General features: G+C 41.2%; 1 protein-coding gene across 3 annotated transcripts in view; it reads left to right on the top strand.

Annotated features, from left to right (window-relative positions):
* Positions 1–15,443, top strand: part of LOC128012017 (polyhomeotic-like protein 2) — a 37,474-nt gene that overhangs the window by 5,634 nt on the left and 16,397 nt on the right. For 2 of the 3 annotated variants that reach the window (XM_052594922.1, XM_052594920.1), the window contains exons 2-3: positions 7,405–7,639; positions 9,305–9,448. In XM_052594922.1, coding sequence (XP_052450882.1) covers positions 7,469–7,639; positions 9,305–9,448 — 315 coding nt within the window. In that variant the 5' untranslated portion in view covers positions 7,405–7,468. Of the gene's footprint in view, positions 1–3,342; positions 3,358–7,404; positions 7,640–9,304; positions 9,449–15,443 lie in introns of those variants that run through there. The other variant, XM_052594921.1, reaches the window with a different exon arrangement.

Here is a 15,443-nt window from a genome sequence, read left to right as displayed (position 1 = left end):
TTTATATGTAAATGGCTCCATCTTAAATGATAGCTTTGAATGACAGAATCCCAAATCATTGTGAAATTGTTCCACATGCTTGGCATTCCCGTTCAGTTGCTGATGATAAGGCAGCTCTATATTTAAACTGGACTATTTAAATATTCAAACACATGGGCTGTGTATTCATTTCCCTTTCCATTTACATTCAGTGTGGGCACCCAGATTTTTTCAGCTGCCTGGATATTTGCATGTGCAAAATTCTGGCTTCTATGTTCAAATCCCCTCTGTCATATACATTCAGTGTTTTTCTGAAGTGATGAACCATTTTTCTTAGTATAAAGAACATTTTACCAATCTAACGAACCCTTTTCCACTATATATAACCTTTAGTGCAATGTTCTGTAGATGTTAAAGGTTCTTCATGGAACCATCAGTGCCAATAAAGAAGCTTTATTTTGTCAAGCTGGGTCATGCAAACTACAGTACCTCTAAAAACACTTGATAGCTGCCAGACAGAGAAACCCCCCTCTGTCAGGCTCTTCACACCGATACCATGACGACTGGGGTCATATTTCATGCTTTTTCAGTTCAGCAACGATGTGGCCCTTGCAGACAAAGCGGCAGTTTTATGGTGGATCTTAAGGAAATGAGGGCCACAAATCTCGTCTGCCCGGTTGCCACATAGAAGGAATGTTCTAACATGGAGAATGATGGATACCAGAGAAGAGAGAGCTCTGGCAGGACAGAACAATGGCTTGTCAAATTTAAGATACATTTCTCACTTTGAACTATTTTGTGGTGTCTAGTCTGGAGAGCAACTCGAGAAGAACTTCATCTTGCTCTATTGCGTGATTGCATGTGTTTGAGATAGAAGAGTATGGTACTGACTCATGCATGAGGTTCTATATGTGTGCTCTCCACATCTCTGATTTATGACAAGCATTGGTGAATGCTCAACAGGCACATTGTTAAGCAGCATGTTTTGGCAAGGTCCTTCCCTGCAGTGAGATCTTTCTGAGTGATAAATGCTCTTGTGCTACAGAGCACCACCGAATATGACAGAATGAGTTTCCCGAGTGTCAGATCTCGAGGTGACACCACGTCTGATGTGTCCATTAACTGTAGAAGCTTCTAATTGCTTCACTGTTTACTCACACTTGGCCAAAAGTGTCAAAGCTGACAGCAAGCATCCTGTGATGAAGTTAATATCCAGAGAGACTGTTAGTTTAAATAGCAGAGTGGTGAGCACGATCATTTCAGGTCTTAAATGTCACGATTACAAAACATGTGAGTCAGCTTAATAGACCATTATAATAATAAATCTTACCACTGTGGTTTATCAATTCATAATGTTATAAACAATCTACCAAAGCAATATTATACACAATAAAAATACATTATACAATAACAACATTAACACAGTGATTATAAAGTACTAACATTTAATAACTTTACAGCATTTATTAATATAGGTAATGTTTATTTATAAATATACGTTTGTTCATTGTTGATTCATGTGCATTGATAATACAAGAACAAATGTTGGATTTTATATTTTATAATCATTTTTAATTTACATGAACTAATAGTTATTTTATAATAATGTTAAATGTTACAAAATATATATAATATATGTTCAATATAATTATGTAATATTTTATGAAGTTCATTTTTTATGAACTTATGTTAAAAAGCGATATTACATTTTATAATTTGACATTTTACATTAACTAATAGTTAATTTATATTTACTTATATTAGAATCTCTCACTCTAAAAACTTTTGGGTTAAGTACAACCCAGTGCTGGGTTAAATAACTGTTTAATCCAAACAGTTTAATATGAAAATGAACCCAAAATAGGTTGTAAATTAAAAATCAGACACATACAGTATTACTAGAGGCATCAGCAATAATAAAATGAACATTTCTTAATAAACAATTAAAAAACAAAATTATTATTATTTATTCAACTTATTAATAAATGTTTGTTAATTGAACATGTTAATTTATCTATTAATCTATGTATCTATACACACACAGTCAAAGTCTCTCAGTTAATAATAGCCATAAAAGCTGCATGCATAATACAGTATACTGTACAGCAAAATGTGGTTCACAAAACAACTTTAGTATGGAACGCTGGAGGACATGTGAATACACATATGTGCAGTACTCAGAACAGTGGCTGACCATTAATCAGCTCTCTTCAGTCAAGCTGTCCGTTTATGACATGACAAATGCAGGACAAGACACACAACTGGTTTTAGCAGTTACTCAACATCTTTTGATGGTCACGTTGCTGTGATCCTAGCGGACCGGTTTTGTCCAGACAGGCACAGATTGGGTGTCTCATCCATCTGTAGTCATTCACCCTGAGGGTTTAGCCCTGCTTGTTTGATGTGGCCTCTGCATTGTGCTGATAACCCATCTCTACCTGAAAGCCTCAACCTTACCTCATCTTTTACAGCTCCGGCTCGCTCATTGCTAATCCTATTTGTTTTGCTCAGTGCAGACATTGCATCCTGGTTGCTACACCAAAAGCACTTTTTGCCTTCAAAGAGTGTAACTCAATTTGGAGTCTGACTTTGAGAGGGTTTTGCGGGCAGCATACCCAGATGATGATGGCACTGGATGTTCAGTTAGCTATACAGAGCTGTGTGGTGAGGAGGTATCTAATGTAGTCTAGAAAGCAAATCGAGTGGAATAATGTGTAGTGTGTTGTGTTAGCTGGTGAAATAATGAGAGGAGAGAGGAGAGAGAGAGAGAGAGAGAGAGAGGGAGAACGACAAAGAGGGGACGAGTCTCCCTTTCCAGGGTAATGGAGAATGGACTGTATTAAGCTTTTATATGTCCTTGAAAGATTCCACGTCTAATGGAAGGTTAAGTGGGATCAAACAAATTCCACAAATGTATTCTGATGACTTCAATATCTAGAACTATAATAGAAAATCTCACTGTATGAAGTCTCTTTCTCTCTTTTTCTCTTAATGTGCACCCAAACAAACACAAATTACTCAGTCTGAATGTGTTAGACACATTACAGCAGGTGTACCGCACTTTAGAAGAAGATCTCTCCCATTTGGTTCTGTGGCCTGTCTGTTGGTCTAGCTGTTCCTCGGCTGAGTAAAGGAGGTAGGGCCCCAGGCCAGGTCTGTTTTGATCAACAAGTGTCCTCCCAGCCCCCAAGAAGAAAATCCCAGGTCATTTCCCCCAGCAGCAGCAGCCTTTGATGTGTGTTTGTTTAATGACATTATTGGGTCCCAGTCATCTGTGATGGGAGGAGTTCTGGTCCAGAGAACAGTCAGAGTTTGGATTCTCCTAGCTGCTAGTTGTATCCTGTCACAAGCTGTGCTGGAAGCTGTCAGACTGTCTGAGTGAGTACAGTGCAACTCATTTGGTTTTGGCTTGTGAACTGTTTTTACACAATTTTGAACTTTAGAGAGTTCTAGTAATTTTATGGGCTACATGAGTTAGTGATGAATCAGCTGCAGTTAAAGCAGTAGTGGAATGTTCTCAACCTTATGCGCTTGTGTTTCCCATCTTTTGCAGTGTTTTGCACATGACACAGCATTCTAAAAACATAGCATTTAAGTAAAAATTAGACATTATCCAGTTTCTCTGCCTCTGAATGTACCTTTCTTTTCTGACGACATGAATGTTATAAAAAAATATATGAACTAATAATTTTGTTCTGTTTTTCAAAAGTTCCACCTTACATTATTTCTAATAATATTCTAACTTTGCATTTTGCATTATGAAAGTGGTGTGATTTCATGGTGACCCTTAATGTTTAACCACCATGGTATTAATTTTCTCAGACATATTTTACAGGTTATTAGTAGATGATAGTAGCAGTAAATTTGAGGCTTTCATGATTTTAACATCTGTTTAAACATGCTTTTCAAAACTGCATAAATGTGTGTATACAGTGGTGGCCAAAATTATTAGAACAGTAGTATCTTCGGCAGCTAAAAATGGTTTTCGTCAGTTATTTCTATGTTTTGCTGTAGTGTGTCAGTAGGAAATATGAGTTTACATTTCCAAGCATTAATTTTGCCATTATTTGAAATAATCCAGTGAGATTTTTGTTTGCACAAGGAGTCTGTCAACAGCCAGTGCTGCACACAGAGATCTGATCTCACCATCATCAAGTCTGTCTGGAATAACATGAAGAAACAGAACAAACTGGGACAGACTAAATCCAGAAGAACTGGCATCATCTCCAAGATGCTTCTAAAAAACCTACCTGTAAACCTTAAACCTCGTCGGATAGATTTTCTTTAACAATTAACTTCTATTAAATAAATCACATGAACATTTGGTGTGACCATCCTTTGCGTTTAAAGCAGCTTTTGCCCTTGGTGCACTTGCGCATAGTTTTTCAGGTAGCTTTACAGGTAGGTTTTTTAAGAAGCATCTTAGAGATGTTGCCAGTTCTTCTGGATTTAGTCTGTCTCATTTTTTTCTATATAGATATATAAATATAGATAAATAGATTTTTTTTAAAGCCTGTTATTATTGAAAGAATGTCTCAGACAAAAAGGTCCAAAAGCTGCCAATGGGACGGTACTTTTTAAAAAGCTACACTTTGGTACCTTATTTATCCCTAAAGGGTTTAGTACCAAAAGTTTATATGTAAGTACCTAAATGGAATATATCTTTTGAAGGGGTCCTGCCCCAGTGACAGCTTTTGTACATTTTTTTTTACCTTAGAAAAATCTTGCTGTCATTCCTGTTGCACATACTGCTTGGCATACTATGTGTTTGACTGCCTCTAAATAACAAAAATCAGCATTGCAAGTGTGACGTTATCTAATGCATTCCAAAGACACAAAAGCAGTTTTACCTGAGTTGAAATCAAAGCATTAATCAAGCTTTTGGCATTTTATAGAGCCTGTTGTTATATCTCTTATGGTCTATGAGATCCCAAGATGGATCAAAGCCTGGGGCTGCCTTTGGTGCTTTTGTCATGACTGCGTTATGTTGTTCCAGCCGATCAGTCTTCACATTTGTTCAGAGATACTGGAGCTGGCATGGGCATGTTGATCATAAATGAACTGAGGCCTGCAATTGTGAGAAGTGTTACAGTTAAGCAGTCAAGAAACACCAAACATCCAACAAACAGTGTAGCTGTCACTTTCAGTGAGAATTAAAAATAAGAGGATTTAGTGGTGAAAAGGACCTGTCTGCACGGATTAAATCATGATCCTGTCAGATGGGACTCGGTGTGAGAGTGACATGGATTTTAATGCACAGCAAACCACTGTATAAGTATATTGGAATCAGGTGAAAGGTCTGTGATTGGTTCAATGATGATCTCCCCTCAGGGTAGCAGAGAGTTTGGTTATTTCCAGGTTAGCTGAATGCATTTTTTGCAGCTTTGGAAGTAGCTTGTGTAATTATCATGCTCATTTTCCCTATGTTTAAATTTAAATGACCTTTGCTGTCTGCTCACTTAAAGATGTCTGTAAAACCACTAACTGAATGATAGTGAATATTCTGTTGCGTTGTCACTGACCACTGTATGGGGGAACTCCTGTTTACTCTGTTACTGTAACCTGATTATATAATATCCTATATGAGCTCCCACCACTGAAATGAGCCACCAGCAGTGGGCGATTCATTCCCCTGTGGCCATCCAGTACTGAATAAAGGGCTAATTTCTGAGCAAATTTCAAACACGTTGTTGCAAATGTCACTTCGCAAGTGTAGCTCATAGTGCTGGGCACTACGAGAATACATTGAGCACTCTTTTAGAAAAACGAAATAACTTTTTGTGTGCTCTGGAGGCCACTTTAAAGGGCTGCCGGTCACAAATCTCACTGGATAGTAGATGCTATAGCACTGGCTTATGCCTCAGCTGGCTTGCAATGCCCTATAGGTGTGAGCACCCATTCCACCACAGGAATGGCCTCCTCTTGGGCCTGGTTCAGTAGAATCTCTATTGTTTTGATCTTTCCCCTTCGCTAACGCATTCGTCACTTCTGAGCGGCACATGTGCAGAGCTGACCTCAAATGTCATCTGTCCGGAGCTGATTTCATGTACAACAGTGAATGCAAGCTAGATTAAAGTGATTATTACATTTTACTTTTCTTACAAAAATGCATATTTTCGGTTCAGGGGGCCATGTAAGACACTTTTTATCATGGATGGGTGCTTTTATAACTCCGAATTGATTCATCTGAAAGAAGAAAGTCATATACACCTAGGATGATTTGAGGGTGACTAATTTATAGGCTAATTTTCATTTTTGGGTGAACTAACCCTTTAAATATGGAGCTAGAGATACAGGGGAGTAGCATCACTACATCAGGGGCATGTTCAAGTTCAAAACGGTGCGCAACATTTTGCTACGGTTTCCGGGTTGAACGTCATGTTTCCTGGAAACGACGTGCACCGGTGTGCAACGGGGTTTGAGATGCGTTTTCTCGTGTTTGGTGGGTGTGTCAGAACTGCAGTCCAATCAGCAGCAACATGTATATAAAGCACGCGGTATTAAAGTGAACTCGCACAATGGCTTCAAGGAAAATAAAGTACAAATGTGTTCGTTGCAGCTCGGTATAAGCAACAACTGAGGATATTAGAAGACATGTTTGTCATAAGTTTTATTGTAAAAATATAGGATATCAACATAATGATGTAGTTGTTTATATTTTTAGCTTCATTGCAAGTGTATGACATTTGGTATAGAAATAAACAATGGTAATTAAGTGCTTTTCCTAAAAATCTGAAAGAAAATACAGGGTATTAAAACCATATGAACTACAAATAAAGTCAGTTTGTGAGGCTAAATAGATGGCTCCGAAAATTCTTCACAAAGAACACAAAGAATGGCCTTCTCAGCTGCCATAGTTGCAACTCTTGCGCCATCAGAACAGTGTGTTCAACGCATCACCGTTTCTGTTTAAAAACATTGTGCAATCAATATAGGAGTCACACCAGTTCGCTCATACAGTAGTGGCTGGAATATAAATTGTATGAACAGGACAGTTTGAGAGTCACACCCACTGGTGTAATTTTGTCTCAAAGATGGTGGTGACATTATGGGGTACTTCTTATTAGAACATCTGCTTTAAATATTCATGATAAAACCTAAAATTATTAATTATTGTAACTCCATATACAGTATTCAAGTGCTTTCATGAGCATTAGCTACAAAATTGACTTGGTGGGAACAGGTCCCATCCGTCCTACCCGTATGATCACAACAGCTATTGAATACGAATCACTGAACAGAGACCACAGTGAAACTCCTTCCACCAAAAGAGTGATCTGTGTACAGTAGTAAGTTTTACAACCCTAAAATATAAGATGCTGACAAGTTCCGAAACCTTTCACAATGACATCTACCACTCAGTGTCAGCAGTGTAAAAAAAAAAGCCTCCCAGTGATGTGCATGTTGCTGTTCTGTCTTTCTCAGCTGGAGGGGAGTGTGAAGGATTGACAGTAACCGTGGATCGGGCACAGGCAGGCGGAGGCCCCCCATGGAGAAGGAGAAGGAGCAGGGAAGTGTGGCCTCTAGTGCCTATGTCACCATCCCCAGCACCACCTCAGCCTCCACCGGCAACATCACTACAACAAACTCCTCCAGCAGACAGCAGGCTGTGCCTCAGATATCAGTATATGGAGGAATCACAGACAGACAGACTGTTCAGGTAGAAAAAAAACCCATTAACAGTCAGTCCTTCACTGTGCCCATAAAATTGCATTATCCTCTGGCTCCATCTACAGGCCATGTGCATCAAGTACTTCTAAAATTAGCATGAGGGTCTCATTCATCATTAATGTGGTGTTCTTTGTTAGTCATGTGTAATTAGGTTTGTTGTTTTATTTAGTAATACATTCTTTTAAAATAAATATACATTTTATTACCATATAATAGATCCTTAACTATCCTGAATGATAGTCGAGAACTCCTCTATAATTCAGAGTGAGTCACCAGCTGACCAGCAGTGATTGGCTGCACAGAACCCGATCTCTGAATTTGAATGGTAGTATGCATTAACACTGAGCACATGGTCTGTAAGGATCCAGCTGGATTTATTCAAGAGAGCTCAACATTTGGCCGTTCACAGGGTAAAATCGGTTTTCTTTTGGCAGTATATGTACATTGTTAAACATGCTGATATTATATAAGAGACTGCGAGACCCATAATCTTGCTTCTTAATAAGAATGTGAATGTTTTCAGTTGAACATTTTCCAGTTTAAGGATATCTACCCTTATCTGACTTCAGGAACAATCATTTTTGTTATGCATTTTAGTGTTTATTTCCTTTTTTCCTCAGTCAAATTACACTCATACCTTTAAATACATTGCAGAAATATATATATATATATATATATATATATATATATATATATATATATATATATATATATATATATATATAATGTAATAGTAATATTTTTTATTATATAATAAAAATATATTACTGTTATAAAATTATTATGGTAACATTATGGTAAGTTTTCCCTTTTTAACATTTGAAAATTCATTAGCTAACACGAACTAACAATGAGAAATATAATTTTATAATAATTGTTACAGTATTTCTTAATCTTTTATTAATGTTAGTTAATGCAAAAATAGTTCATGTCGGTTCACAGTGCATTAACTAATGGTAACAGATACAACTTTTGATTTTACAATAGATATTTCTTTTTTAGAAAATGTTGAAATTAAGATGAACTAGGATTAATAAATACTGTAGAAGTACAGTTCATTGTTAGTTAACAAATGAGGTCTCATTGTAGCATATTACCATAATAAATATTAAAATAATATTAAGGATGAGATATGAACACATATACAAGAGGAAAACAAGACAAACTACTGATTTAGAAAATGATCTGTTGCAGCGCAAATACAATTACCTGTTACCAAGTTTCGATTATTTGTTTATTAAACACTTTATCCAAATGACTAAGAGAGAGAGAGAGAGAGAGAGAGAGAAATAAAAGCAGTAGTTTTCATTTTCATAACACACAAAAAAAGATATCCAGTGGTTGACATTCCAGTGATTGCCCTGGGGACAGTGTGTACAGATCATGTTAGGTGGGATACTTTATCTGTAAAGGGAATGTAGTCATGCTGTCAGGCTGCTGTGATGGATGGCAGTGACCCCAGATGACCTATCAGTGCCCCCACGACCCTCTGTGTTTACAAAGAAATCACAGAGAAATGATGTGCTGCTTACACATTATACAACACAAAATGTTTTTCTTTATGCTTCTGTGGAATGAAACACACCATGAATAATATATCCCCTAAAGGACTAGGGGCAGAACAATATTGACATGTTCATCTCATCTTACTCAGGTCATCCAGCAGGCCTTGAACAGGCAGCCCAGCACAGCGGCAGCTCACTATCTACAGCAGATGTATGCAGCTCAACAACAACACCTCATGCTACAGACCGCAGCACTACAGCAACAGCACCTGAGCCTGGCTGCAGTGCAGCAGGTGGGCACACACCTCATAGACATATACCGTGCAACCCAAAAGCCATTAAAAAAATGCTTTTGCTTTTAGTTTGTCTACTTGAGCTGCATGAACCCCACACACTTGTGGACGTCATGTTCTCAAGCATGATTTGAGAATGATGCTATTTGATCTTGAGCTTCAGTAGAAGAACATCTGCCCATCCGCACATTAAATTCATGTCTCAAATTTGATTAATGGTTTAGAAATAGGCCTGTATCTTAAATGTTACTTAATTAATGTATGCCAAAACATTTCTTTTTCATATATTTTTCAAACTCCTAAATCTTCATATTTTCAGATTTAAATTAGATTCTGAATCAGACTTTCAGACTCCACTGTACAGCAACATATGCATCCATTAAATGCTTGCTCAAGCTTATTGGTGAAGTGTAACGCATGCTGGTGTTTCTTTTACTCAAAATTATTCTCTGATCTAACAAACTAATTCTTGTTCTAATATTTGATCATCTCAGACAAGATTTTTCTTGTTCGTCTCTCGCTAATGTGTTTCATTTGGACAGATCAAAGAAATAGTTTGTTCAGTGAGTTTGCTCTTGTTCAGGTAGTGCTTTACTGTATGTGAAGATAGTGAGGTAGTGATTACAATACAATACTGTGTGCTGATAAAAGCACAAGGTCACATAAGGTCTGATGAAAATCACTCAGGGCTCTTAATGAACTGTGTACTCACTAACTCATGTACAGGGGCAATAATTGGTAGAAATAAAGTGCTAAAGTCAGCTTAGACATTGCCAAGCATGTGATTGAGTCATTTAATCATTTTATTTAATCAAAAGTTAGACATTTTAATAATATCATACACATTTCATTAAATGTTTAAGAAGACACAAACCAATTATTACAACAAAACCTTGCAGAATTCATCAAATCCAATGTCAGTATTGAGGATTGTGCTGTTATTTTCACAACAAAATCATACGAGCTCTTGAATGATGATGATGATGTCATTAAGAAACTAGTTAAAGGAATATTGCATAAGGATTGAAAGTGAGATTGGGAACAAACGTTATTACCAATCTGAACAATATTCCAAAGAAAGCATGTTTTGGTAAAAACATTTTGATTAAAGAATTTCCCAATAAATTGGCAGTTATTCTTGTTAGTTAGTTAGTTAGAAATGCATATAGTTAAAATGTCAATATTCAAACTAATCACTATTAGTGAAATGATTTAAAAATCATTTCTATATTCAATTCATTTTATATGTCAAATATTTTTTGTGTTTGATTCAATATTTGATGGGCATGTTAAAATGTACTGCTTAATATTAAAAATGGCTTAATTGTAACGACTCATCAGACAGGGAATCCATTTAGCAGGCTTTATTGAAAGACTCGAGGTCGTACAGGCGGGGATCAGGACCAGCAAACACAACAGTAGAGATAACCAGAATCGTCGTCAAACACAAGCAGAGGTTCAGGGGAAACAGGCAAGAATCAGAGTCCAATAAACAATCCAAGGTCAAGAGGCAGGCAGCAAAGGTTCAAGAGACGGTAAGCAAAACAGTACTGGTAACAGGAAATCAAACACGGGAAATAACGCTTGGAAATGTCAGCCGGAGCAAAACAAGACTTCGCGTTTGGCTAATGGAGTTGTGCAGCTTATATATCCGTGCCAATGAGCTGCACCTGTAGGTGATCAGAGTGGGGGTGCGGGGATGATGGGTAGTGTAGTGCGAATCAGTATAGGTGAGTGTGAGAGTCAGTATTCCGGAGATGGAGCCCTCTGCTGGCCAGTAGAGGGAATCACGGGGTTCGTCTCCGTGACAGAGCCCCCTCCCTGCGAGCGACTCCTGGCGCGAGATGGTAGCCGACGTCGAGGTCTACCGCGTGGTCGTGGGGCCGGTTTCTCCGGATGTAACCGATGGAACTCCGTGATGAGGTTGGGGTCTAGTATGTTGTCAGCGTTGACCCAAGATTGTTCCTCCGGACCGTACCCCTCCCAGTCGACCAGATACTGCAGGATGCGTCCTCGACGCCTGGAGTTAAGAAGCTCTCGCACCTGGTAAGTTTCCTCAGTCTCGATCTGGACGGGCTGGGGACTCTGCTCACGGGACCTCCCCTCTCCCTCCACTCCAGGGGCCACAGCGGGCTTGAGCAGAGATACATGAAAGGTGGGAGAGATGCGATAGGTGTCAGGTAATGCAAGACGGAATGAAACAGGAGTGATCTGATGTGTTATCTTGAAGGGACCCACGTACCTTGGACTTAGTTTCTTGCAGGGTAGTCGGAGACGGAGATCTCGGGTAGAGAGCCACACCCATTGTCCGGGTTGGTATATAGGCCCAGGACGACGACGGTGGTCGGCATGTTCTTTTTGATGGCGGATGGCTCGTTGAAGGTGTACGTGAGCTTGATTCCAAGTCTCCTCACTGCGTTGCAACCAGTCCGTGACGGCGGGTACATCGGTGGGTTCCCCGGACCAGGGAAACATGGGTGGTTGATAGCCTAGGATGCACTTAAAGGGAGTTATACCAGTGGCTGGTTTGACCAGGGAGTTTTGTGCGTACTCAGCCCAAAGGAGGAACCGTGCCCAATCTTCTTGGTTGGAGCTACAGTATGATCTCAGGAACCGGGTGATTTCCTGATTGAGCCTTTCGACCTGGCCGTTGGATTGAGGGTGGTAACCAGAGGTCAAGCTAACGTTTATATTGAGGGCTTGGAAGAAGGCTTTCCAGAGACGGGAGGTAAATTGGGGACCTCTATCGGAGACGATATCCTCCGGTAGTCCGTAGAGACGGAAGACCCAGTTACAGAGTAGTTCGGCAGTCTGTAGAGCAGTAGGCAATTTAGGTAGGGGAATTAGGCGACAGGCTTTGGAGAATCGATCAATTACAGTCAGAACAACAGTGTTACCCTGAGAGACAGGTAGATCAGTGATGAAGTCTATCGCCAGATGGGACCAGGGTCGTTGTGGGATGGGGAGAGGTTGCAGCAATCCGGCTGGTAATTGGCGGGGAGTCTTGTGTGCATTACAGGTCTGGCATTGTTGGATGAAAGTTACAGTGTCCTTGGGTAATGATTCCCACCAGAACCGGTTCTGAAGCAGGTGAATGGTAGCCGTGATACCTGGATGACCGGATGCGGGCAAGCAGTGCGTGTGGTTGAGAACTTGATCACGTAAGGTAGGTGGTACGTAAACTTTTCCAGGAGGACAAGCTGCTGGAGGTGCGTGTTGAGAGTTGTGTTGTTGGATAAGCGTCATGATGTCCCATTGTACTGGTGCAATGACTACTTTGAAGGGGAGTATGGACTCTGGTTCGGATGGAATCTGTTCATCTTCGTGAATACGGGATAGCGCATCTGCCTTGGTGTTCTTGGAGCCTGGACGGTAGGTAACTGAGAAGTCGAATCGAGAGAAGAACAGTGACCATCTGGCCTGCCGTGGATTGAGGCGCTTGGCTGAGCGCAAATACTCGAGGTTCTTATGATCGGTTAGTACGGTGAAAGGAAAGTTGGCCCCCTCCAGCCAGTGTCTCCACTCCTCGAAGGCTGCTTTCATAGCGAGAAGTTCACGGTCTCCCACGTCGTAGTTACGTTCCGCAGCATTGAGTTTGCGGGAGTAAAAGGCACATGGGTGGAGTTTACCGGTAGAACTCTGGCGTTGGGAGAGAATAGCCCCGATACCAGTGTTGGAGGCGTCCACCTCGACGAGAAACTGGAGATATGGGTCAGGATGATGGAGTATGGGGGCGGTCACAAACCTTCTCTTTAGTTCCTGGAAAGCTTGAAGAGCAGCTTCAGCCCAGTGTAGCCGATGGGCTCCTTTCTTGACCAGAGACGTGAGGGGACTAACCACAGAGCTGAAGTTCCTGATGAAACGGCGATAGAAATTAGCAAACCCCAGAAAGCGTTGAAGCTCCTTTAGTGTCCCTGGTACTGACCACTTGAGAACGGCATTGACTTTGCTCTCATCCATGGCGACCCCCTCTGGGCTGATGACGTACCCCAGGAAGGTGGTGGAGGTGGTATGAAATTCACACTTCTCCGCCTTAGCATAGAGTTGATGTTCAATGAGTCTTTGCAGTACAGCTCTCACATGTTGGACATGTTCCTCCAGGGTATCTGAATAGATTAAGATATCGTCAATGTATATGATAACAGTTCTATTTAGCATGTCTCTGAAGATGTCATTGACAAAGGATTGGAAAACCGAAGGACTATTGACCAGACCAAACGGCATCACCCGGTATTCGTAGTGCCCATTGGTGGTTGAGAAAGCTGTCTTCCACTCGTCCCCCTCCCTAATGCGGATGAGGTTGTATGCGCAGCGCAGATCCAATTTGGTGTAGTACTGTGCAGTACGTAACTGTTCTAAAGCAGAGGGCACCAGTGGTAGAGGATAGCGAAACTTTACTGTTATTTCGTTGAGTCCACGATAATCGATGCAAGGGCGCAGACCTCCATCCCTCTTGCGGACAAAGAAGAAGCCAGCTGAAGCAGGAGAGGTGGATGGACGTATGAACCCCTTCTCCAGCTCCTCCTTGATGTACTTGGCCATAGCTTCTGACTCGGGTAATGATAACGGGAATATTCGACCCCGGGGTGGTGATGAACCTGGAATGAGATCAATGGCACAATCATAGCTGCGATGTGGTGGTAATGTGTTTGCCTGTACCTTGCTGAAGGCGGTGAGGAGATCGTGATACTCCTTGGGCAGATTGGGAATGCTGGTGGTCTCCGAGTCTAATGTGACAACTTGTACCGTCATGGGAGAGATGGTCGAGAGGCATGATTTCTGACACTGGGTGCTCCATCTAAGAATTTGTCCTTCTCTCCACGACACCTGAGGATCATGCAGTCTGAGCCAGGGCAATCCCAAAATAACAGGGGTGTTAGATACAGGGAGCACGTAGAACTGAATGGTTTCTTGGTGTAGCAGGCCGGTTAACATTTGGAGATCTTGGGTGCGGTGAGTGATCAACCCAGACCCCAAAGGGCGCCCATCTATTGTGGCTACAGACAGAGAATTAGTGCATGAAATTAAAGAAATGTTATTCCCTCTGGCAAATTCCTCAGAGATAAAATTCCCAGCTGCTCCTGAATCAAGTAAAGCAGTGGTGGCTATTTGAACCTTGTCGGTCTTGATTATCAGAGGGACTGACACACAGTTAAAAGGTAAACTCACCGACTTCGGAGTGTAAGAAGAGCGGCGATTGGGACAAGTGATTCGTAGATGTCCCGGAGCGCCACAGTAGAGACAGAGTCGGTTAACCCTGCGGCGGTGACGTTCCTCCTCAGTCAGATGATAGGAGTTTATCTGCATGGGCTCTGTAGTTTCTACGGGTCGCGTTACCGCAGCGGTGAAGAGGCGTGGAGCACTGACACGGCGAGAGCGTTGCAGGTTATCAATGGTTATAGTAAGTGAAATAAGATCACTCAGAGTTCTCCCCTCATCACGGCAAGCGAGTTCGGTTTGCAGTTCGTGATTAAGCCCCTTGCGAAACAATACCTTCAGCGTGTCACTCACCCATGACGTCTGAGCAGCCAAAGTGCGAAAGTTCAAGGCATATTCCGCTGCTGTTAATCCTCCCTGCGATAATTCAAGCAACCGCTCACCCGCTCCTTTCCCCTCTCGGGGGTGATCAAACACCTCACGGAAACGTATCAGAAAGTCAGTGAAAGTGGTGAACGCCGTTCCATCCTCGCGCCATACAGCCGTTATCCATTCCAAAGCTCTTCCCGTTAATAATGAACACACGAAGGCGATCCTACCAGCATCAGTGGTGTAAAGGGTGGGTTGTTGTTCAACGAACAGCGAGCACTGTAGTAAGAAGCCCTTACACTTGGTAGAGTCCCCGTCAAATTTCTCCGGGTAAGCCAGTCGAGGATTAACGTGAGTTGGCGTTCCTGCCATGTGGGAAGCGGTGACCGCTGCAGGTGGGGTTGACGTCACGGCAGGGCTGTGGAGGTTTTGAACAGCCTTTACCAGTTCCTCCGTGACGGAAGTGAGA

Source organism: Carassius gibelio, chromosome B23, assembly GCF_023724105.1.
Source record: "Carassius gibelio isolate Cgi1373 ecotype wild population from Czech Republic chromosome B23, carGib1.2-hapl.c, whole genome shotgun sequence".
In the NCBI taxonomy this organism is placed as follows: Eukaryota; Metazoa; Chordata; class Actinopteri; order Cypriniformes; family Cyprinidae; genus Carassius; species Carassius gibelio.
Note: the sequence above shows the minus strand (reverse complement) of the source record. Positions and strands in the feature narration are given on the sequence as shown.